At 47.2% G+C, this 22761-nt stretch overlaps 1 protein-coding gene across 1 annotated transcript in view; it reads left to right on the top strand.

Annotated features, from left to right (window-relative positions):
* The window catches only part of GLIS3 (GLIS family zinc finger 3), a 429193-nt gene extending 414593 nt beyond the window's left edge, over positions 1–14600 (top strand). The window contains exons 9-10 of the mRNA XM_040620298.1: positions 9274–9456; positions 10302–14600. Of these exons, the coding sequence (XP_040476232.1) occupies positions 9274–9456; positions 10302–10438 (320 nt within the window). The 3' untranslated portion in view covers positions 10439–14600. The remainder of the gene's footprint in view (positions 1–9273; positions 9457–10301) is intronic.
* Positions 14601–22761: the final 8161 nt, after the last annotated feature.

Genomic DNA, 22761 nt, shown 5'->3' with positions numbered 1-22761 from the left:
GGCGCCCCTCGTTGGATCCAGGTGGGCTTTACTAACTAGATGTCCTCACGCTGCAGCAGCCCCTCTGACTGAGGCCAAGGGGACCGGGGAGTTGCTCTGGTGGTCGATATCTAAACCACTGTCCCCAGGCTCCCTCAAGAGGAATGTGTCCACATGGAATTGTAAGGGTTATTATTTCCATTATTTTCCTCTTTCTTAGTACAGTAGATGCTTAAATGTCAGTCGTAAATAGCTCGAGCGCCGTGCAAGCTGGTTCAGTTCTCAGCCCAGAGAAAAATCTGTCTTCCTCACAGTCTGTGAGCCGTCCCTGCAGCTTCCCCATTTATAGACTCTGTATCAAAATGAAGAGTCCGTTTCTCCAGCATCTCCAGGGAGGAGACTGAGTAGAGTTCTAGCTACATGAAGACCTGCAGGATGTTGCCGGCCATGGCCTGGAGCCAAAGAATGACAACCAAATTGTGGAGATTCCACTTGTAAGAGCAGGGTCATTTTATATACGGGAGGGCGGTGGGTTATGAGAGGAAAACATTGCTAAAGAATTGCTTGTATGTTATACAGAATCTAGAAATACTTCTGAGCTCATTTCGTGGCACTAATAATTGCTGTATTTACTAAGGGCCGCCTACCTGCCAGGGAATGCAATATATGCTTTTATAAACACGCTCATGTATAATGCTTTCCACAGCCCTATAAAATAGGCGTTATTTTAAAAGATAATGAGGCTCAAGCTAGAAAATAATTTGTCCAAATTGGATAAATTAACACGGTTAATGGGTCATCTAGGATTCAAACCCAGATCCAAGTTGTTCATGCAAGGGGTAGAAATAAAATAGTGACTAAATCAGAAAATTGGCCAAAGGAAATGTCTAAAATGTCTCTGTTTCTACTTTTGAGGGTTTTTAGAATTTTTTAGCGGTTAGGTGATTTTATTGATTTCTATTAATTAATTCAATGCTTTTCTCCCTAATGAAAGTGTTTGTACATTATGAAATATTGGTCCACTGTGAGTAAATTGCCTCTGATCTTGGCAGTAAGGGACCTCAGCAAAAATGGCGAGACTCTGTTTAAAATTATTTGGTCCATGAGCTCAAGCCCTAGTAGTCTGTACGAACTATGTCACCAAACAGACCAGGCTTTGAGTCCTAGCTCTGAAACTCGGTAGCTCTGAGGATTTGGGTAATTTATTTTAACTTCTCTGCTTCTTTGTCTAGAAACTGGGGACAACACTGCTTAACTCAGAAGTTGTTGTAAGGATGAAGATTTTCTATATGAAACACGTAGGACAGTGCCTGACTTAGAGCAAATAAATATTCATTCCTTTCCTTCCTTCTGATAGAATTCCCTGAGCAGTTGGCATAACACTAACCAAAGTGTTCCACAAAAATGCCCAAGCAGGGGACTGCAAATGAGGAAGCTCTGAACTTAGTAGGAACTCATCTAGTGGCTGCTTTAGTTGTGCTGCCCATTTGTTTTAAGATAAAGGCTAGATCCGTAAATAATTTCATATATCTGGATGTTTGGACATATTAAAACGGTTGCATGAATTTCCCACTTTGTCTGCATGGTACCGTATAAGCCAAGTACTGGTTATAAAAGCAGGGAATGCAACAGCTCCTCTGCTTCCGTCTCTCTGTTTCTGCGTTGGGAATATTTGTTTGAATCACCCGCTTATAAGTCAGGAATCTCAGATGGCCACCCAAGAAGGAATCCTACAAGTTTTCTCATACTAAGGCACCATGTGAGTGGTAAGCGTGTGATTCCCTGGGCTCATCTGTGAGTGAGGTTGGAGTGCATAAAATCAGGCTGAGAAGTTAAGAGGCCAAAGACCGCATGCTGGTGGCCTTCCGGAGCTTTAGCAGAGACTTACCTGTGTTTTCCTCTCTTCTTCTAGTTGGTTTTTGCCATGGATTACAGAAGGTATTCACAGGGGGCAGCTCCAGGGTCCCCAGAGAGTAGGAATATGTGCAAAGAACCCTAAGAGTGTTGGAGTAGGAGAAATTAGTGGAGCAGGGTCACGCGTCTGCGTTGTCTGTCCCTGGGCTCTCTGATTCGCGCCCCCTCCCCATTCATCACCTAGGTTCACCCATGCCCCTGCCCATGCAGCAGTTATAGGACTGAGGCCAAAAAAAAACCCTCTACATTTCCTAAAGTAACCCACAGAATTATAGTCTCTGCGGAAAAAATAATTAGAGTCATAAAGCTCATAAATATATATCCTTCCTTCCACTTGGCTAGCAAACAGCTGTACCACCAAAGAGCTGAGGCTCGGCCCACTCTCCCTGCGCCCCTGCTTATCCTCCTCCTGGGCACGGACAGATCAGAGCCATGGGCGGAAGAAGACTCTGTCAGGGCTGGTCCTCAGCAGAGCTGCGGGGCGCCTGGCCCCCTAATTGTACCTGACGCAAGCCAGGGCCAAACAAAGGGAACCACTGTTGGCACCCAAACTTCTCTCTCGCCTGTTGCCATTCCCTCTTCTGCCTTGTATGCGTGCTGGAGAAAAGAGTCAGACCCTATATATCCCTGACGGCAGGTATCCTTTATATCGTCATCTTTAGTATGAAACTATTACTGGGTTTCTCGTGAACGTGTTTCTCTTTCTTTCTTACTAAAACATCTGCACCAAGAAGGCACGCAGTGTGTCTTCTCCACCGTTGTGTCTCTGGCACTTGGGAGCTTAGTAAATAGTCATTGAGTGAATAAAAGTGTAAAACTGGAAATGCTTGTGCTCGTAGAAAAAGAGGAGAAAGTAGCATTTAGAGAGTGCAAGCTGCATGCCAGGCGCACACTCAGCCCCTCACACGGGTCTTCTCTTTCAATCTCTTGAACCTGCGCCCCCACCTTATCAAGTAGACACGGCGAAACCCTCACTTTACAAAATACAGCAATGGGGGCAAGCACACACACTGATCCGTGTTCCTTCTGGAAGGTCAGGGAAGCAGCAGGCTCCTGGGGCCTGGCCGTGGCTGACCACAGCAGTGCTTGGCCTGATCCCTGAGAGGATATGCCCAGGTCACACAGAAGTGGAAAGGTTTTCCCATCCGAAGAGATCCAGGGGGCTTGGGAAGTGATGGCCTTCGGCATGGTTTCCGAGAAGACTCACAAGGGATTCTTCCAAGCCTGCTCAGGCCATGCCTGTTTGGGGAAGCAGTTCTGGGGGACCTCACTGTTGCCCGTGAGGGGCTCCCCCTGCGGGCTGCCTGCCTCTCTTAAGTTGTCATCATGGGGGCAGGGCGGTGGGGGGTCAGTCATCGATTCGGCACACCGTCCATCCAGCGCTCTCCGTGGTGCCCAGAGTTGGGTGGTAGTTCCCAGCCTTGTGTTAAAGGAAAATGAGAATTCTGTTTTGCAAAGCCATCTGCTATGTAAACAGACCCACCGAGTACACAGCTCCCGACACAGCACCTTGTCGAGTTGCGGGCTGATGGTATTTGTTCCCATCCACGGGGCGAACAGTTGGGTCGAGCCTCTGTGTTGGACTTGACTCCACCATCGTGTGGTACAGCCTCTGGAGATGGGACTGGGCTTGCTGCCACTCCCAGCGGGCCCGGCAAGCTAGGCCCACAGTCCGCAGGACGGAAAGAGTGTGACTTGTTTCCTTTCTCTTCTCCTACTTCCAGAACGGTACGTGGCTCACTACTTCAGGAGAGCTGAAGTTCTTCAGATGGTCACTCATCCACCCTCCAGAGGGTTACAAGCTGGGTGACCGTTGTTTCCTAATGGATATATGTATATTCTGGTTTCCTCCACAAAGATTGGAGAGGTAGATTTTTACAGGAAAGATAAATGTAATAAAGAGTCTAATATCTTTCCTGTCTTGGAGGCCACAAGTCTAAGAATCATTGTCTGGCTTTTATTTAAACCCTTGGTGGTGGGTCGTGTGTTTTTCCTTCAGGAATTTAACCAGAAACATTTCTGAAACGAGGTCTGCTAACGCGAGAAAGGTGGACTGCCCGAGAGCGGCGCTGTCCAGGACAGGAGCCACAAGCCACACGTGGCTACTTAAATTTTAATTAATTAAAATGAAATAAAGTGAAAGAGCTAGTTCTTCCACTCACCAGCTCCACCTCAAATGATCAGCAGCTGTATGCAGCTGTGTACCAACAGCAAGAGAGAGGGAGAAGTCGCTCGCTTCCATCATCAAAGAGAGTTCTGTTGGGTGGTGCTGCCCTAGAGAACACCCTTCTGTTATCACAGTTGGTCATGCAGCTCCTCTCTCCTCGGATGTCCCCCACCCCCTTCCACTTGGGGAAGGAAACCCACACCCAGCTTCAGGGGGGCCGCCTTATCGTCATTAGCAAGAATAGTGACTGTGGACGCCTGATCGGACCCGTCATCCCAGAGGCATCAGTGACCCCATGGGACGAAAGAGGAAGGTTTTTAAAGAATGAAGTTTAGTGATGTGAGAAGCACATAGAGAATATTAGTGGGGAAAACAAGACCAAGCAATATATAGAACATTCCAGTTTTGTGTAGATGTATCTGGCCATATCTGAATGTGGAAATAAAAAAAGTTTTTCCCTTCTTTGTTTATACTACTCTACATGTTCTGGTTGGTACAGTTAATTCCAAACATTCTGGTTTTTTCTAATAATTAGAAGAACAGGTGGTTTTTTGAAGGGAAAAAACTTCCCAAAATTGACAAGAGGAGGAATGATTCTCCTTGACCTTCAGGAGCTGCAGTTTGGGTAGATCCAGTTTATCTGTAGATTCTTCCCTGCCCCCGACCCCTGCCATTTTTGGAGGCAGAATAACATGTAAAATGGGGGAGGGGTGATTTTATAAGTGAAGGTAACAGCTAACAGTTATTGCCGACATGAATGTCTGTGCGTGTTCTTGTGCTGTGATAACCATGTGCTCTTGCTCCAACTGCATGATCTATCCTCGAGGACGAGGTATTACCTTTTTTCTTCGGTTTCTCCAGCAGCACCTTGGCCAGCACCTGATCGTCTTGGCGGACGGACTGCCAGATTAGCTGACCTTGCCATCCCTCTTATGTGTTATGCCTGCGAAATGTGTTAACATCTTGCTTCATTTTGCTTTCGGTCCTAGAGGTAGAGTTCCATCCAAACTCGCTACGTGAAATCCAACAGCTGGAATACAGGAGCCATTCATCAGAAAATGGGTTAGGCTTTCTCAGGATTTGTGTGTGTGGCAAGACCCTAATGGAATTTTTAAAAATTTCGTTAGTTTTGTGGAAATAGCACTGGGAAGAGAGTCTGTTAAAGCTCTTTGATTTGACCACAGCCATCCACACCAGTGTACTTGGCATCTCCAGTGACTGGCTTCTCGGAGGGAGGGATTTAGTAAAGAGGATTTTCTTTCCCCGAGTTGGCTGTGAGAGTGATCCAACATGCTTGTGGGGCCATTCTGGTTTCAGCTGTTTCTTGTGTCGGCCAAGACACCCACAGGCAAGGATTACAGTCCACTCTGCCTTCTCACGCCGATCCCGGCGGCCGGGGACGTCTGGGGGATGGAACCCAGTGTGTTTCTCCACATGACAGACCTTCTATACTCGTGCATCACGACACTCAGATGGAGGTTGAAGCCAGGTAACATTCCTNCTCCCTTAGAAACAGGAGAGGAGATGGGGGGAGACAGAATCGGTTTTCTCAAAAGGCCAACAAAGGTTTCTATCCGTGTACCTGACATACCTGAATGATTAACGTCCCTATTCGGGGAGTTATGAGAGTTTAGGGAGAAATGGCTTCTCTTCTTGGAAGGGTAACAGTACACTGAGGAACGCTGTCAGGGAATTGATGGGTGACAAACCTGAGCAGAGCCACCAGAGTGATAGAAATAGAAAATATTGTCTCTCCTCCTCAGTGAGGAGACATTACATTCTAATAAACCAGCCATGGGGTTCATGGTCATGTTTTCCTCCTGGTATGTGTGTCCGGCCACCAGGTACCCAGAGTCAAGATCAGTCCAAGGAACCTCCCAAACCACAAAGCCGCTCACCCCAGGTTCCTTCAAACCACTCACACTTGTTGCAGTTTTGAGCCTGCACGGGGGTGAGTGAAGAAATCAAGATATGCGTCAATTAGTGCAGGATCTAGGAATGAATGTGGGTAAGATACATACAGCTCAATCCCCACAGGGAGAAGAATGTTCCGGAGAATTTTGTCTGGGAAGTGGGTGTGCGCCTCATGTCTGCTGCCGTGTCCATTCTCACATTGGGTTATGATTGAAGAAAATTTTGTTTCTCTTAATAACCAGGTTTTTTTCAATTTTTGAGGACTAGGTTGTTATAAAATGATGTCACTTTTTAATTTTACTTATTTAACAAACACCTGTATTATATAAAATATACAAGTATTATATAATCATGTTATTAAATTATATTCTATAATAGGTAAATATTAACTCATTTAATCTTCATAATAACTCTGTGAGGTGTAGGTACTACTTTTAGCCTCATTTTACAGATTAGAAAACAGACACCAGGAGGCTAAGTAGTTTACTAAGGTTACACAGTGGGTAAGTGGTTAAGCTAGGACTTGAACCCAGAAAGTCTGGCTCTAGCATACTTGCTCTTCACCACTATTAAAACTTGGAAAAATATAAAGCCAAAAAACCAGCCTAAAGACAACCACAGAAAGTTTGGCTTGCCAGGGCTCCTGGGTGACTCAGTTGGTTAAGCGTCCGACTCTGGATTTCGGCTCAGGTCATGAGATCAAGGCCCACAGAGGCTCCATGCTGGGAGCCTGCTTAAGATTCTCTCTCTCCCTCTGCTCTTCCCCACTGTTCACATGCTTTCTCTCTTTTTCTCTCTCGTTCTCTCTTTCTCTAAAAGAAAAAGAAGAAAGGTTACCTCGCCATCTTTGCTATGCGTGGACTTGTCCGTGACTGTGTCAAGTTTCCACATTCAGTTTTGTATCTTGCTTTTGTTTTCTTCTGAACCTTATATAATGTCTTTCCATGTTGTTAAAAACTCCTTGTAAATATTGTTTGAATGCCTACTTAATATTCCCATCATGTAAATGAACCACTCTGCTGAATCATTCCCTTACAGTTGCCTGTTTGGCTCTTGGGTTTTCTGTTCTGACAACCAGCACTGTAATGACTATCTCTGCAGAATTTCTTCTGTTCTTTGGAATAGACTTTGAGAATACCTCCTCAGAAGTAAAATTCCCAGGTCCAGGTGTATGAATGTGAACACTTCTAGGGCTCTAGGTGTGGGTTGTCCAGTGGTTTTCCAAGAAGCTTGCACTCTCACAGTGTCTGCAACACTGGACAGAAATGACTTTGTTATTCTCACACCAGCACCAAGAATGATTTCTAGAAATCTTTGCTAATGTGATAGGTAGAATGTGGTATTTTATCATTGTCTTGGTTGTATTTCTTTGTTGGCTAGAGGATTGAGTTGGTCCATCTTGGTTGATCAGTTATCTGTGTCTCCAGATGGTCTGGTTAGGTCCTTTGCCCATCTGTCTATCAAGATCATACAGAAGCCTTTGGGGATCCAACAGAGAAGAGCCAATGGTTTCCCATTCTTTCTTCTCTTGCCTTGACACGGTATTCCCCTGAGAATTTTTCTAGTATATATTACTATACATGCTTTTAATCTTCCCCCTCAAACTTTATGTGCATTTTTCCTCCAGATTCTTTATAAAGTATTCCACTGTTTTTAAAGGATATTATTTCATTTTCTGTGAGTGTGCCCCATGCATAAATCTGCATTGGTCCCTCTGTCTTGGGTCATAAGCTCCTAGAGGGCCAGACTGTGTCTTTAGAAGCAGTTCTGCACACATGCTTTGGTGACATCCCCAGCAACCACAGAACAGGCTTCCTGGCCAAGGGTGATGTGAGCGTTTACACAGGCCACCTTGAGAGTACTAACCAGAAAATGAGAAGGGTTATGAGCATAGTAAGCTGGATGTGTTGGTGTGCCCTGGCGGTACTTCAAGAGAGCTGAAAAGAACCCAAATAACACCTCCCCTACCTATTGATTATTAGGGAGAAGAAGCATTTCTAGTGGAGGAAGGCACACAGGACTAGGGACTCAAAGCCCATGAATTAGCCCTGTGTTCTCCATCATTTAGTATGAACCATGGGCTACATTCTCTACTAATCCCTCAGGTTTTTTTCTACCAGAATAGAAATATCAATAATAACTGATGTTTTGAAGCACCTTAAAATGTTATATATGGTCTTTCTTATCCCTTAATCTTCACAATAGCCAGTGAAACAGAGGGTCACGTTTTACAGTTGAGCAAACAGGCACAGTGAGCTGCAACCCTCCCTTCAATAAAGTATCAAGTGAAGATTTCATTATTAGATTTGTAAAAGCCTATTAGACTCCAGGAAAACAATCCGTTGACTTAAGTGTCTCATGAGGCCAGGAAGAAGAGGGAGAACGTAAGGTCTCTTGGGAGGTGCGGAGGGATCGTGGAAAGGACCACAAACACCCGGCAAGAAACCTCTGTCACACAAGAAAAAAACATTGAAAGAGCTCAATGAAATAAAATCAGCAAAATGGTGATGATTATTTTCAAATATGAAGCAATTTTTCCTCATATTTCTTCATTACATGATATCTTCCCAGTTACTGCAAAGACCAACAATTATAATATAGCACATCCCATCCCACGGGATGCTTCATGTACCTGTTCAAAGAATGAAGAAGATAAATGTGTATGAATTTATCTGTTAGAAGGACAGATGGGTGCATAGATCTATGTTGCTTTTTTTTTTTTTAAGTGGCCTTGTTAAGAGGGTGTTTCAGGTTTTACCAAATGTGAAAAGCGGAATAGAATATAAGATGGGTAGTAAGGAGGGCACGTATTGCATGGTGCACTGGGTGTTATACACAAGTAATCAATCGTGGAACACTACGTCAAAAACCGGGGATGTACTGTATGGTGACTAGCATAATATAATAAAAATATTACTATTTAAAAAAAGAATATAAGATAGAAGAAGTTAAGATGTACTTAAGGGCTGGTGGGAGGGACAAGCTAGGCATGTTCTCTGAAGGTCAGGCCTGCAGTCTCCGGGGCTCTTGAGAGCATCTAGGGGAGGTAAGAAGCCCTTTAGCTGCCCGTGCTGGAGCAGGAGAGAAAAATGTCAGAAGCCAACAAGCTTTGACAGCCCCTGAAGGGAGAAGAGCTTCTGCTCAAAGAGGGCATTTTAGATGCTCGCTCAGAAGATTTCACAGGTGGGCTGAAGAGTGAAAGGCATTTTGTCACACAAAGCCAGGCTGAGTGAGGGTCTAGCGGCGTCGGAACGACATTTGGGACTCTGTGGGAGCTCACTGCCATGCTTGCATTTCAGGATTTTACGGGCAGCTGCAGACATTCTGCCCCCCCCAGTACCCGGACTCCCAGAGAACCGTGCTGCCCAGCAGCCCCTGCAGTGTGGTGCCTTCCTTCGAGGACTGCCTGGCCCCCACACCCATGGGGCAGGCTGGCTTTGATGTGTTCCACAGAGCCTTCTCAGCTCACTCGGGCATTGCAGGTGGGTTGCTGTCTGTGACTTAGAAACTGCGGCAGACTTGCAGGTGAGACAGGTGGGTTTCCCGTGTCCGGCCTGGATGGGGCTTGACCTGGCACATGACCGCATCATGTCCTGTTGAATCTACCCCTGAAATGTCTCTCATCTTCATGCTCCTCTCCAGCCCCACTCCCACCACCCTGGCTCAGGGGGCCATAGTGTCTCTCCCAGACCGTGGCAACAGCCATAGCCTTCCAGCAAGTTCCCTGAGTCAACTCTATCTTTACCGTTCTGCCCTCCATACCACCACAAGCAGTGCTTACCAAAAATGAAGGATAAAATAAGTCCCTTTCCTCCTTGAACACTTTGGATAGTCTCCAGCTGCCTAAAGAATAAAGGCTACTCTCAGCGAGGTATTCAAAGCCCCATGAGATAGGCCTGATCACATAGGCCCAACCTCACATGTCTCCCTATATGTGCTGTACCCGAACTTTGCCACTGCACTTGGCCCCACAGCCCCTCCCTCTCCATCTTTGCGCTGTTTCCTCCTTCTAGAATGTTCTTTCCTTACCTCTCCATCTGTGAGAATCCCATTTTTCTTTAGGACTCAGCTTTAGTATCATCTTCTTTTTGAGGCCGTCCTCGCCCTTGCCTAGAACACTTTTCTTTTACTTCTACTCAGCCCGTATTTTGTGCCAAGATTTATTTTGGCCATCTGCCTGCAAGCCCGCCTCCTTCCCCACTGATGTCCCTGAAGACCAAGAGCTGCTGAAGGGCCTAGCCCTCAGCCCCTACTCAGCATTTGCTGAGCGCACACACAGTGGGTGTGGCCAGGCAGGATAGTTAACTTCCTGTTCTTTCTCTTCCAGTGTATGATTTGCCTTCAGGGTCCTCGAGCCTCTTTGGGGAGTCTCTTCGCAGCGGGCCTGAAGACTCCACGTTCTTGCAGATCAGCGCCGTGGACCGCTGTCCTAGCCAGCTCTCCTCCGTCTATACTGAAGGCTAAACACTCCCCGGCCTCCACTCCCACTGGCACCCAGAACCTCTTTGTCGCTTGCCACCTTTTATTTTCATATTCTCTTAGACTGCATGGAAAGGACGTCCGCCTCGTCAGCGGAACCCACAGAGTCAGATGTGTCTCTGGAAGGCAGGACTGGTCAGAGCCAGGCCTCGCACAGGGTTTGCCTTTGCTCCTTCTTCTTTCTGGGTTTGCTGGTAACCAGAGGACTGTCTTTTCAAAGGGAATTTAGAGTCACTCAGGCGGATACCGGTGACTTCCGGCTGTCAGCTCTCAAAGGACACCAGTGAAACGATGCGCATGTGAAAATACAGCCTGGGGATCACCCTTACACAAAACTCCAAGTAGGGAAGGACAGTGCAAGTTGCCGGAAGTGCAGTGAATGCCACTACTCACCGGCCCCGCCGGCTCCTGCACAACCAGGCAGCAAAGGGAACCGACATCAAAGCACAGCTCTGCTCACCTCCTGGGGAAGCCCGGGCTCCTGGCCTCTTATTAGGCCTGTGCTGACCAGTTGCTTTTCAGTATTTCTCCAAAAGCAAAATAAGAAGGTCCTGTCAAGCACAGTCCCTTGAAAGGCACTACAACTTGTTTTCTGTTCCAGCAACTTATCTTAGCTCTTCTATTTTAAAGACTTGTTATTTACATCTACTTTTAAAGAAAAAAAAATATTTAGAGGTCTGTTCTTTGGTTGGAAAGAATTGTTGTAATCATCCCAGTTACGTCCATTTTGCCACCGCTATAGCTCGGCCTGGCCCCACCTCACCGACCGCGCCTGTGAGCCCCGCTGGAATGTTAGTTTTGCATTTCGCAAAAGCCACCTGAGGGAAGTGGAGTGGGCCCAGCCCCCTTCCCAGGGCTCTAGCAGACACCCTGGTGGGTTGACTGTTCAGTGACTCCACCTTGAAGGCCTCATTCCATGGAGAAGATCGCTTGACTGGTTGACCCATTGCCTCCACTCGGTGCTGTGCCGAGTCGTGCTAGAAGATGCGAGAACAGGGACCCCTGAGCTGAGATCCTGGGTTCTCTCAGAAAACCAAACTAGAGGTGCCTGATGTCCAGTGATTTTGCACAGCTTCTGCTCACCTCCTTTAAGATACCCACTCACCTGTCTGTCTGTCCATCCCCTGTACTGTCCTCTCCCTCCTCCTCATTATTCTCACCTCCTTCTCATCTGCACTCTGGCACGCCCACCTGCCCTCGTGGGAGCATCCCTCCTCGCAAGGTCTGCCCTGAGGCTGGTAGAGGCAAAGTCCAGGGAAGGTGCGCAGAAGTAGTTGACTGTTTTCCTGAGACTCTCATCTCAGGGCCTGGAATGTTCACAGAGCTCTTGATCATTTGATAGCAACCCTGACTAGGAAGCCACTTGCTGGGATGCGTTTACAAAACTATTAAAAAGATCTTAAGTCCTACGCATTGGCCCTAAAAAGTAGCCACACCCCAAAGACACGGGGTAAAGTCTGACATTTCAGGACTGTCACATTTCACAGTTTCTTTCCCCTCGTAAAATGAAACAGGGCTGTATTTCCCACCGAGATCATTATAGTCTCCAACGCAAGTTCACCAGTGTGGTGTCACACTTGGGATCTGGGGACAGTTTTTCTCCTGACAGGCAGGTCCTCGCTGTCGGGCCGCATGGGCTGGACTTGATCCCCACGAGCCATAGAGTGAGGGGTCTAACGAGCCATGCATGGGGACCGCTTTTCCAGGGCACGAGGTCAGTCCGCTTCCTCGGACTCATGAGCTCTGATCTGAGAAAGGCCACCGTGCCTGCGTCCAGGGCTCAAAAGAGCAAAAAGTTACTCACTTTACAAAACTCTGCTCTGCTTTACGAAAGAAGGCTCCTCAGGCTTCCCAGCCAGACGAGCTCCCAGACCGCGAGTAAAACGCCACCCTCCTTGCAGACTTTGTGGCTTCTGTCCCTTGGCCTAAACCAGGATACGTGCATGCTAACTCTGCTGTCCCCGTGTGTCCTTTGTCACACCCCGGAAAGGAAGGTAAGCTCGGATACCGTTAGACAATGTGTCCGTTCTTAAATACGGAAGCCTGTATGAGGCACTCAGAACGTAGTTCATACTTTGTGTGAAGAGGAGGAAAAAGATGGAAAGCAAGGGGGTTATCGCAGTGATGTCAGCCCTGCCTGTGGCTTTATATATTTGAAGTGGAAGGGGGCGGGGAGAAGCCAGAAGCTGAACCTCAGACACTGTGGATGTCAGCTTCCTCCTTGGCTGGAGGAGATGCTCCTGGGCTAGTGTCTGGTCTGACTGTGGCCTCATGGCGGCCCTGCCCTTCTCGTGCCCCACTGCTGTTTTTGGGGTGTGGGGGGGACAGCAGCACCAGCAGGGCCTCCTTCCTCACAGGATTGGGGGCCAGCTGCTAAAGGGTATTGGTGTGCACAGAGGGAGCGTGTGGGAAGCCTGCTGGCTTGCGTCCCCTCACATAGTCCTCGGTGTATCCTGGTGGCTGCGAGTTTGAGCTCAACCCTCAGGGCCTGACACACTCAGGTTCCTTGTAGATGGCACAGGCTGTCCCTAGCTTCTGGAATCTCACCTGACCTTCAGATTTGTCCCTTGCCGGCTTTCACATTGCGCGAGATTCATAGATGCGTTCATCATTATGTGTGTAGCAGTGAAAGTAGAAACTTCAAAAAAATTCATTCCCTTCCATTTCCTGGCCCTTTTCGTCTCGATATGTAACCAACCATTTTCATGAACATCTGAGCAGAGATCATTATTCCCTCTTTTTGAAAACAACAACAACAACAACAAAAAACCCCTGGTGCTTGTGAAAATACACACAGCCCAAAGCCAATTATCCTATTACATTTAAAAAAAAAAATTTCGGTCCGCCTAGAGACATTTCGTTTGCTGCATTGTCTTAATTCCCTAAAGGGACCGCCTCAAAATGTCAGTTGTAACTTAGCCGCTGATCAGCTGTTAAATATTATTTAAGTATGTGCTGGTCCTGTGGGGTGTCTCCCTTTACCCCTGCCTCCCCCGGATTGCATAGGTGATTCTAAAGCAGACAGAAGGCCTTCAGTGGACCCACCAATAAAACAGAGTGTGGGTGCTGTTCTGTTGCGTTTAAATGCCCCGCCGTCAAGCACATCACTGTGTTAGAGCAGAGGTAAACGTCCAGCTCCCCTTTCCAAGAACCTGGACTGTCCGGTTGCCTTGACGTATTGGGAATACTTCAAGTGACTGTAAATGTCCAATTTAATTATTTGGTATTTTATTTGACTGACCGTGACGTTTTCTAGCAGCATTTTGTAATGGCACTTTTTGTTGGGAGTGCGGAATTTCTGCGGTTACCTTTTTTTTTTTTTTTTTTTTTTTGCAATGGATAAAGCAAAAGAAAAAACAAAACCAAAAACCAGTCATTGGAGAAATGGCAAATGTAAAAAAGAAGAGATTTATTTTGTACAGACAGCAGGGCATCCTGTGTAATGTTGCTGACATAAAGCACTTTGGGGGGGAGAAGGGGAAATCTGTTTTCCATAAATCACACAGACTCTTGTACGTAGTTACATACACTCACGTAGAGAAATGAACTGCATATATCATACTGGATATGGGGCCGATTTTTCTTTAGGGGCACATCTGGTGCTTATTGTCATAAATCTTTTAAAGAATTAGGTACACTTTTTTTCTATTAATATGTATAGTTTTGTGATTTGTCACAGTTATGTTTCGTATAATCATAAGTTATTTTGTCTTGTTTCATGAAGTCCTTTTTTTTTTATGTCAAAAGTAAAATGAAGGGATTGTGCCCTTGGTACAGAATAAAACTGGAACTGGAGAAAACCGCCCACCTGCCTGAAACCCTCCTTCAGCACGGCCTTCTGAAACAATGGGAACAACCCCGGGGTTTTGTTTGTTTGTTTGTTTGATTATTGTGTTTTGTTTTACCACAAGCCTCCTTCCTACTGGGATGGTGATGATAATGAAAAGCAGACCGGGGTGGGGGAGGGCGAGTCCAAGGCCGGCTTTAAAATGCCCGCTGCTTTGGGCCAGAGCTGCAGCCTGGATTTAATTATAGATATGAGGACAAAATGGCAGTAAAAATGAATGTGTCCCTGAATCCTTTACATGTTGGGAGTGTCCATAAATAAAACATGAAGTTTTATTTCATCAGATTTAATTAAAGCTTTTATACATGTTTTATTGGTTATTCTATTAATCCGCTTCACAAACTGGATCAGTGTGTGCTAGGGTTTGGGGCTTATTTGTGCCTTTTCCATGCAGTGCTACATCATGCTTCAGAAATGCCGCTAAGTGCTTGGTCCTTCAGGTGAGGGGGTTACGGCATGCTGGCCATCTGGGATGAGGCCTTTTCGGCCCTGTTTTCCTAAAATGCTACAGAGAAAGACACAAGCTTCCGCTTCCCGTGAGCTGATACCCCGACCTTTGAAGTCCTCTGATTGCCCAAAGGAGAAAGGGGCGGTTGCCCGTTCTGTGCACTCCGCAGGCTTTGGAAGGCCACCTGACCCACTGACTGTGATGAGCTTCCTTCCTCAGCTCCCGTCATGGGAGCCGGAGCGGTTAGGTAGGGAGACGGTAGTCAGGGCATTCTCACGCCTCGCTGACCCCGAGCCAAGCGCATGAACCTAAAAGAGATCACATTCGCTCAAGGATCATTCTTGGAATATTGACTGTCATTTTGCTACATTTTTAAGACTTAAGATACAAAGCAGTATCTTTGTCTCATGATGGGTCGCATGCACCTTGTCTGGCTCTTCAGGGAACCAGGGGTGGAGGCAGGCAGCAGACCCCTGTGGTTCAGGTTTTGAAGATGGAAATAGTGCTGACTGACAAGATTCAGAGAGCGTCTCTGCTCCTTAAATAATTAGGAGGCAGCTGGTGGGAGTGTGATCTGGTCCAGCGTCTTTGGGGAACAGTTTGGCATTAACTGGTAGAGTTGAAGATACACATAGCCCACGATCCAGGATTCCACTCCTCAGAGAGACAGAGAGACAGAGAGAGAGAGAGAGAGAGACTCTTGCATAAGTCAGCAAGGGTTCAGCTGCAAGATGTTCTCAGCATTGCTATTCACAATGGCCCCAAACTGGAAATGCCCCACCTGTCCATCAAAAACAATAAAATGAAGAAATGAACTTTGCTAAAGTCATAGAGCCAAAGGCCAGGCAGCAAAGGCAGTTACACACTCAGAGCTGAGTCTCACAAACTATGTTGAGAGAAAGAAGCAAGACACAATAGCAAATGTACGGTGTTCCTCTATTTATATACGGTTCGAGAGCAAGCATAATTCATTTACAGAGCTTAGGTGGTAGAAGTATAAAGAACAACAAAGAAGACCTTATCACAAAGGTCCAGGTACTGATTAACTGCGGTCAGGAAGAAAGGACACACGGAGGACTTCTGGGGTGCTGACCAGCACTGTTTTATTTCTTGGCCCCCTTGTTACGTTAAACAGGTGTCTGCTTTATAATTAACTGTGTGTGTGTGTGTGCGTATAAATATATATATATATATATTTTTTTTTTTTTTCCTAGCTTTTAGTTCAAATGCCAATGAAAGCCAGGCCTTCAATCCCCTACTCGAGGGGTCCACACACTTTTTCTGCAAACGGCCAGATAAGACCTGTTTTAGGCTTTGAGGGCCATATGGTCTCAGTCTCGACGACTCAGTCCTGTCGCTCGAAAGCAGCCACAGACGACACGCAAACGAATGGGTGTGGCGGTGTTCTCATAAAACCGTGTTTGTGGGCACAAATTTGAATTTCACACAACTTTCAGATGTCATGAAATATTTGTCTTCTTTTGATTTATTTCAGCTATTTAAAACCGTCAAAATCAAAAACATTCTTAATTCACAGGAGAGAAGGCAGCAGGCAGGATTTGTCCCGTGGGCCGTAGTTTGCTGATCCTCGCAGACAGGAGGCGCGTCCTCCAGCACCTTCCATAACACCCACGCGAAGAAAACCTCAATTCAGACCCTGTGCCGATCTTCCACTGGGCCGGGTCCTGTTCCTAGAGGAAATGCATGACTTCTATTGATTAAGCTTTTCTTTGTTTGGATTCTGGGCCCTGGGCCCTGGGACACAGACGAATGCTCAGAGCCTGGAGTGCCTTTCGAACTTTATCTCTGGATTTGAAGTTTTTAATAAAAGGAACTGGGCATACAGAAGTCTGTGGGAATTGGAAAATGAGCACCCATTCTTTCCAGGCTAACCAAATATTTGCTGGCTCTTGGCAGTCCTAGCCAACCTTTTCCTCTGAAATGCTGAGAGGTTATAAGCAACGGGAGACTTCACTTTTCTCAGACAGAGCTCTTGTGAGAAGCTGGTGCTGCTTCTCAAAACCCCTGCACCGTCCTGGGGGAGAAGAGAGTCGGGGTTTTACGTTCCAAGACCGCGCCAGGAAATGTGGGAGCACTCTACTCTTCCCCCTCCCAGCAGCAAGGAGGGCTGCTGCACCTGCTTGGCCTCTGGTTCCCCCTCTGCCTCCCTCCCTAATCCTCAACCTTAGGGGTTCTTGGCTCTGACGGTGCTGCCTCTCAGCTACTCACTCTTAGAGAGAATGCGACTGAATTCACAGGGGTACAAGGATCTGCCGCTCTTTGCATCTCTAACTTACGATAAAATCAACAGCGTCAGAAATACGGTTACTTGTGAGTCCCGGGTCATCTGCTAAATATCAGCGTGGATGGAATCCTCTTCAGCAGTTCTCCACGGTGGTTCCAGGTGCTTGGGCTTATGTATTGTGTACAGTTCTGATCAAGTTTCTTGGGTAAAATAACCTAAACTTTATAAAGAGAAGCTTAACGAAGAGAAAACTTAGAGAATGTCTATTCCAACCTTATCTTTTACAGAAGAGGAAACAGAAGTGGTTTCACTCATTCATGTGTGCATGCCCCCCTTCCTCGTTCATTTGTCTGCTCATTCAATATTTATCGTGTACCAGACACAGAGGCGGAAGGTGGTGCTTATCCTCACGGAGCTCACAACAGGGGCATTCCAGGAATCATCTGCCCAAGAACATTGCCTGGGGTGCTTGTTAAAAACGCACACCCCAGAGCTACTGAGTTGGAATTTGTAGGGTAAGAGGGAGTCATCTGCATTTTTAATAAGCTCTCCCACGGTGGCTTATGCAAACTAACCGTGGCGCTGGCCCCTTGATGCACTGGCAGCCGTCTAACAGGGCAACACGGTTTCATAAGAGCCAAGCAAGACGGAGGCTTCTAATCCCACTTGGGGAGATAGCAGAGCAGGGCCAGAATTCCCTGAGAGAAGGGGTAGGTGCCTGAGCTGGTCCTAAAGGCCAAGTGAACCTTCAAGAAGCAGAGAACAGGTCGAGCAGGCAGAGCACAGAGCAAGTACAGAGCCTCAGGAGAAGGAGGGTAACTTGTCAAGGGGGCCCCATGGGTAGCTGGAGAGGTGGGGGGCCCTGTCTCTGGGCTCTGAGTGATTCCGCACTGGTCCTGAGCCCCAGCTCTCCTTGCGTCAGCCTGCTGAGCTCAGAGAACTGTTTCCCCAACCAGCAGAGGAGGGTGTGTTTACCAGTTACTCTGCAAAGAAAAGGTTCCACTGCCAAATTAGTTAGGAGGATGGTGGATCTAAGTTACTTAGATTCTTTACGTCAGGACCTGTCAGAGCCTTTCCTCTGCTAAATGCATTCTGACTCCAAGAAAGAGTTTGAGGATAAAGTCTATTGATCATGGAACCCTTCTTCTGAAAAGTATCTGCTAGCGTTGCAGAAAACAGTTTGGTGGGCCCTCAAAAACTTAAAAATACAACTACCATATGATCCAGAAATTCCACTCATATACTTAAAAGAATTCAAAACAGACCAAAAAAGGATATTTATACACCAATGTTCCTAGCAGCATTATTCATAGTAGCCAAAATGTAGAAACAACACAAATAATCATCAACTAGTGAATGGATAAACAAAATGTGGTCTGTACGTACAATGGAATATTCTTCAGCCTTAGGAGGGAAATTCTGACATGTACCACAGCGTGGATGGACCTTGAAAACATTATATAAAACAAGCCAGACTCACAAGGATAGATCTTGTACAGTTCCACGTGTAGGAGATTCCTAGAACAGGCCAATTCATAGAGACAGGAAGTAGAGGTGACCAAAGGCTGGGGAAAGGGGGAACGGGGACTTACTGTTTAATGGGAACAGAGTTTCTGTTTGAGATGATGAAAAAATCCTGTAGTGATGATGGTTGCACACCACTGTGACTGTACTTTTTCGTTGAAGTACGGTTGACCCACGGTGTTACATTAGTTTCAGGTGGACAAGGTAGGGACTTGACAACTGGATAGGTTATGCGACATGTGGCTGCCATCTGTCACCATACAACACTCCTACAGTACCACTGACCATGTTCCCTGTGCTGTGCCTTGCATCACCGTGACTTAGTCATTCCATCCCTGGAAGCCTGCGTCTCCTACTCCCCGTCCTCCATTTTGCCCCTCCCCCACTACCCTCCCCTGCCCGGCAACCACCAGTCTGTTCTCTGTATTTATGAGTCTGTTTCTGTGTTTTGTTTGTTTGTTTCTTTGTTTTGTTTTTTAGATTCCACATATAAGTGAAATCAAATAGTATTTGTCTTTCTCTGTCTGACTTATTTCACTTAGCATAATACCCTCTGGGTCCATTCGTGTTGTCACAAATGGCAAGATCTCATTCTTTTTTGTGCCTGAGTGATATTTCATTGTATACACATTGTATACGCACACACAGCATCTTTATCCATTTATCTATCGAAGGACCCTTGGGTTGCTTCCACATCTTGGCTATTGTAAACAATGCTGCAGTAAACATAGGGATGTTATATCTTTTAGAATTAGTGTTTTGTTTTCTTTGTTTAAATACCCAGTAGTGTAATTACTGGATCATACGTTATTTCTATTTTTAATTGTTTTGAGGAACCGCCATACTGTTTTCCACAGTGGCTGCACCAGTTTGCAATCCCACCAACAGTGCGTGAGGGTTCCCCTTGCTCCAGCATCCTCACCAACACTTGTTATTCCTTATCTTTTTGATATTCGCCGTTCTGACTGGTGTGAAGTGATAGCTCATTGTGGTTTTGATTTGCATTTCCCTGATGCTGAGTGATGCTGAGCGTCCTTTCATGTGTCTGTTGGCCATCTGTGTATCTTCTTCAGAAAAAAATGTCTATTTAGGTCCTCTGACCATTTTTTATTCAGATTACTCTTTTGGTGTTGAGCTGTGTAAGTTCTTTATATATTTTGGATATTAACTCCTTATTTCATATTTCATTTGTGAATATCTTCTCCCATCCAGTAAGTCGTCTTTTCGTTTTGTTGATGGTTTCCTTCACTGTGCAAGAGCTTTCTTTTTTGGTGTAGTCCCAGTAGTTTATTTTTGATTTTGTCTTCTTTGTGTGAGGAGACGTATCTAGAAAAAGTTTCTGTGGTCGATGTCAAAGAGGTTCCTGCCTGTGTTTTCTTCTAGGAGTTGTATGGTTTCAGGTCTCACATTTAGGTCTTTAATCCATTTTGAATTTATTCTATATATGGTGTGAGAGCGAATGTACTCAGTGTCACCAAACCGTAACCTTAAAAATGGTTAAGATGGTAAATTTTATGTTACGTCTATTTTAGCACAATAAAAAAAAGAGATAATAATAAAAACGGAGCACCCTAAGAGGGTACCTGACACCTAAAAACGATTTAAAAAGTAAGCACCTTGTTGGGTCAGCATGGCTGTGGGACAGGTCAGAGCGGAGCCCCTGACAAGTGGCCGTGGCACCTGGCCTGCTGGAAACTCAGAGAAGGAAGAGAAGCTGAAGGGAAGAGGGGAAGGTGGTTTGGAGCACGGAGCACTGGGTCTGACCTACATTTTCAGTGACGGAGTCAGAGAGAGCAAGGAGGGAGGAAGGGAGGGGCCCGGATGTTGGCGTAGCTGGAGGAGGAGGGAGCTAGTGAACTAGAGGATCGATAACAAGCAGTATTAGCGCAGACCCAGCCGATGCCAGTGTGAACAGAGGCGGAGATCTGGATGGCATTCGTTCATGTAACATGTGTTTACCGAGCCCCATACCCAGCGCTGGATGCCAGTTACAATTCGAGGCGCTGGGGATAATGCAGAAGAGAGAACACACGGTCGTCCCTGTCCTTGTGGCCTTACATGCCAGCAGGCTGCTGTTGCAGTTTGGTCATCTGTGAAGTATGAGGCTATGCGTATCAAGGGTTGGGCCCTCCAGGACGCAGATGCCGGGACAGAGCTGGGAGTGCAACATGTTCACTGAAGAGTGCCACCTGCAGAAGGAAAGGGCCAGAAGCAGGGTCAGGCGGGGGCGCCATCAAACTGAGATGCCAACCAGATGGAGGCTTGGTGGGTGCTCTGGAACAAAGATGGCTCTTACCCAGCAGAGGGGTTCCGTGTTGGGAGGAACCAGCGAGGCCATCATGCCACTTCTTTGCGGAAGCCCCCCAGACAAGGCTGTGTCTTGGCTGTCACTGTCTCGGTCGTTCATTGGCTGAGATCCCTCCAGAGAGCCATGCAGCTAACGCAGACTCTGAAGAAGTAAAAGGTGTCAGCCCAGCACACACCCTGTGCCTGCCACACAGGGCATTGGGGGAAACACGGGTCCCCCGTCATTAGGTTTCCCAGGTTGCCATAAAGAGGGTATTGGACACATACCCTCACATGCACTTTGGAAAATAGACTTCTGACTCCGTCCTTCCCCTGCTAGCTTGCTCACATGCACGCGTGCACACACACACACACACACACAGTTACACGGATTTTAGCATCTCAAGTATGTTTTCTCGAGGCTAACCTACTCCTGCCTGGGGAACAGTGGTGAGAAATTTGGTGGGGGAAGGTGGACGACTATTGCTTTTTTCTCATCCTGCGAGGGCACCGAGGAAGGTCACAGCCCCTGGTGCCAGAATACCTTGTTCACTGCCACTTACACCCTTCACGGTGTCGCAGGTAAGGTCCTGTAGGACACTGCTGTGGTCCCGGTTCTTCTCCAACAGGAATAGTCCTGCTCATCTCGCGCGCAGTGAGACAAGCATGTAGCTGGTCTGGCACAGGCCCAGGCACGTGTGAAGTCTTGCTGAAGAGTGTTGCCATCCCTAAAAATCACGGATCGTGCACTGATCATGGTCACGTGTGATGGTCCACAGCACCGAGCATAGCTCTGAGATCAGCACGGGCCCGCACGAGGGAAAGGAGCCAGCCTGGAGTAAAAGCAAGTCCTACAGTCCTCGGGGTGCCACTGCCTGCCCAGGTCTGTCTTTATCCTACTCTCAGAGCAACCCGTAGTACACACAGATGCCTCCTTGTCACCTTCCTGGGGCCATTAGAAAAAATAAGCGTTATCTTTAAAAGTGAACAAGAGGATCTGCTGGGCCAGCGCCATGCTTCAGAGGCCCCGCTGGCTGCCCTCCCTCCACGCCTGCCCCCGAGAGCAAGGAGCTCACTCATCCACCCAAAACCCACTCTCCCTCCCCTTCTAGACCCACTCCAGGATTCTGCAATCTAGAATTCCCCATCTGGGGCATCCGCTGCTGCTCCCAGCTTCTTCTCAAATCCACCCTCCCAAGAGGGGCCCAGGTCTCTGGTGCACACGTCCCCCCACCTGAGGGGGTGGCCAGGAGGTGGCTGTTCATGGGATTGGGGATGAACTGGACCCGGGACTGGGCCGGCCATACGTCAGCACGGAGCTGCCCTGTGGCTGAAGATGGCACGAAGGGTTTGAGGAGGAGGAGGGGAATGGGTCACAGGCAGGAGGCTGGGGACAGGTTCTCCTGCCACCACCCAAGCTCTGGCCAAGAAATCCAGGGAGTCCCTGATCCTTCTAAAGCACACCTGGCTCTCCAGCTCATGATGGAAGCATACTTGGTAAGAGGAGAGAATATACTAAATTTAATCATTTTCCTAGCTTGCCTAGGGACTTTTAAATATTTAGATCTTAGTTTGTGGGCCTCCATCTGCAGTCTCGTCGTGGGCCCCGTAAATGTCAGGGGCAGGCCTGGGAAGATTCTCAGAGCTCGGACGCCACAGACCCACAAAGCGCCTGGAGAGAAGGTGCGCAGTGGAGCGTCTCCGCCCATGAAAACTCCCCACGGAGTGTCCATCAGGGCCCAAGAAATACCCTGACAGTCGCCAGACAGTGAATGGCATACAGTGCAAACATTTGTTGCAGTCTGAGCCTTTTTTTTTTTTAAATATTTTATTTATTTATTTGACAGAGAGAGAGAGGGGGAGAAAGTACAAGCAGGGGGAGCAGCAGGCAGAGGGAGAGGGAGCAGCAGCCTCGATCTCAGGACCCTGGGATTGTGACTTGAGCTGAAGGCAGACGC

This window comes from Ursus maritimus, unplaced genomic scaffold (assembly GCF_017311325.1).
Source record: "Ursus maritimus isolate PB19 unplaced genomic scaffold, ASM1731132v1 scaffold_34, whole genome shotgun sequence".
In the NCBI taxonomy this organism is placed as follows: Eukaryota; Metazoa; Chordata; class Mammalia; order Carnivora; family Ursidae; genus Ursus; species Ursus maritimus.
The sequence above is the reverse complement of the archived record's forward strand: the minus strand, read 5'-3'. Positions and strand labels throughout refer to the sequence as shown.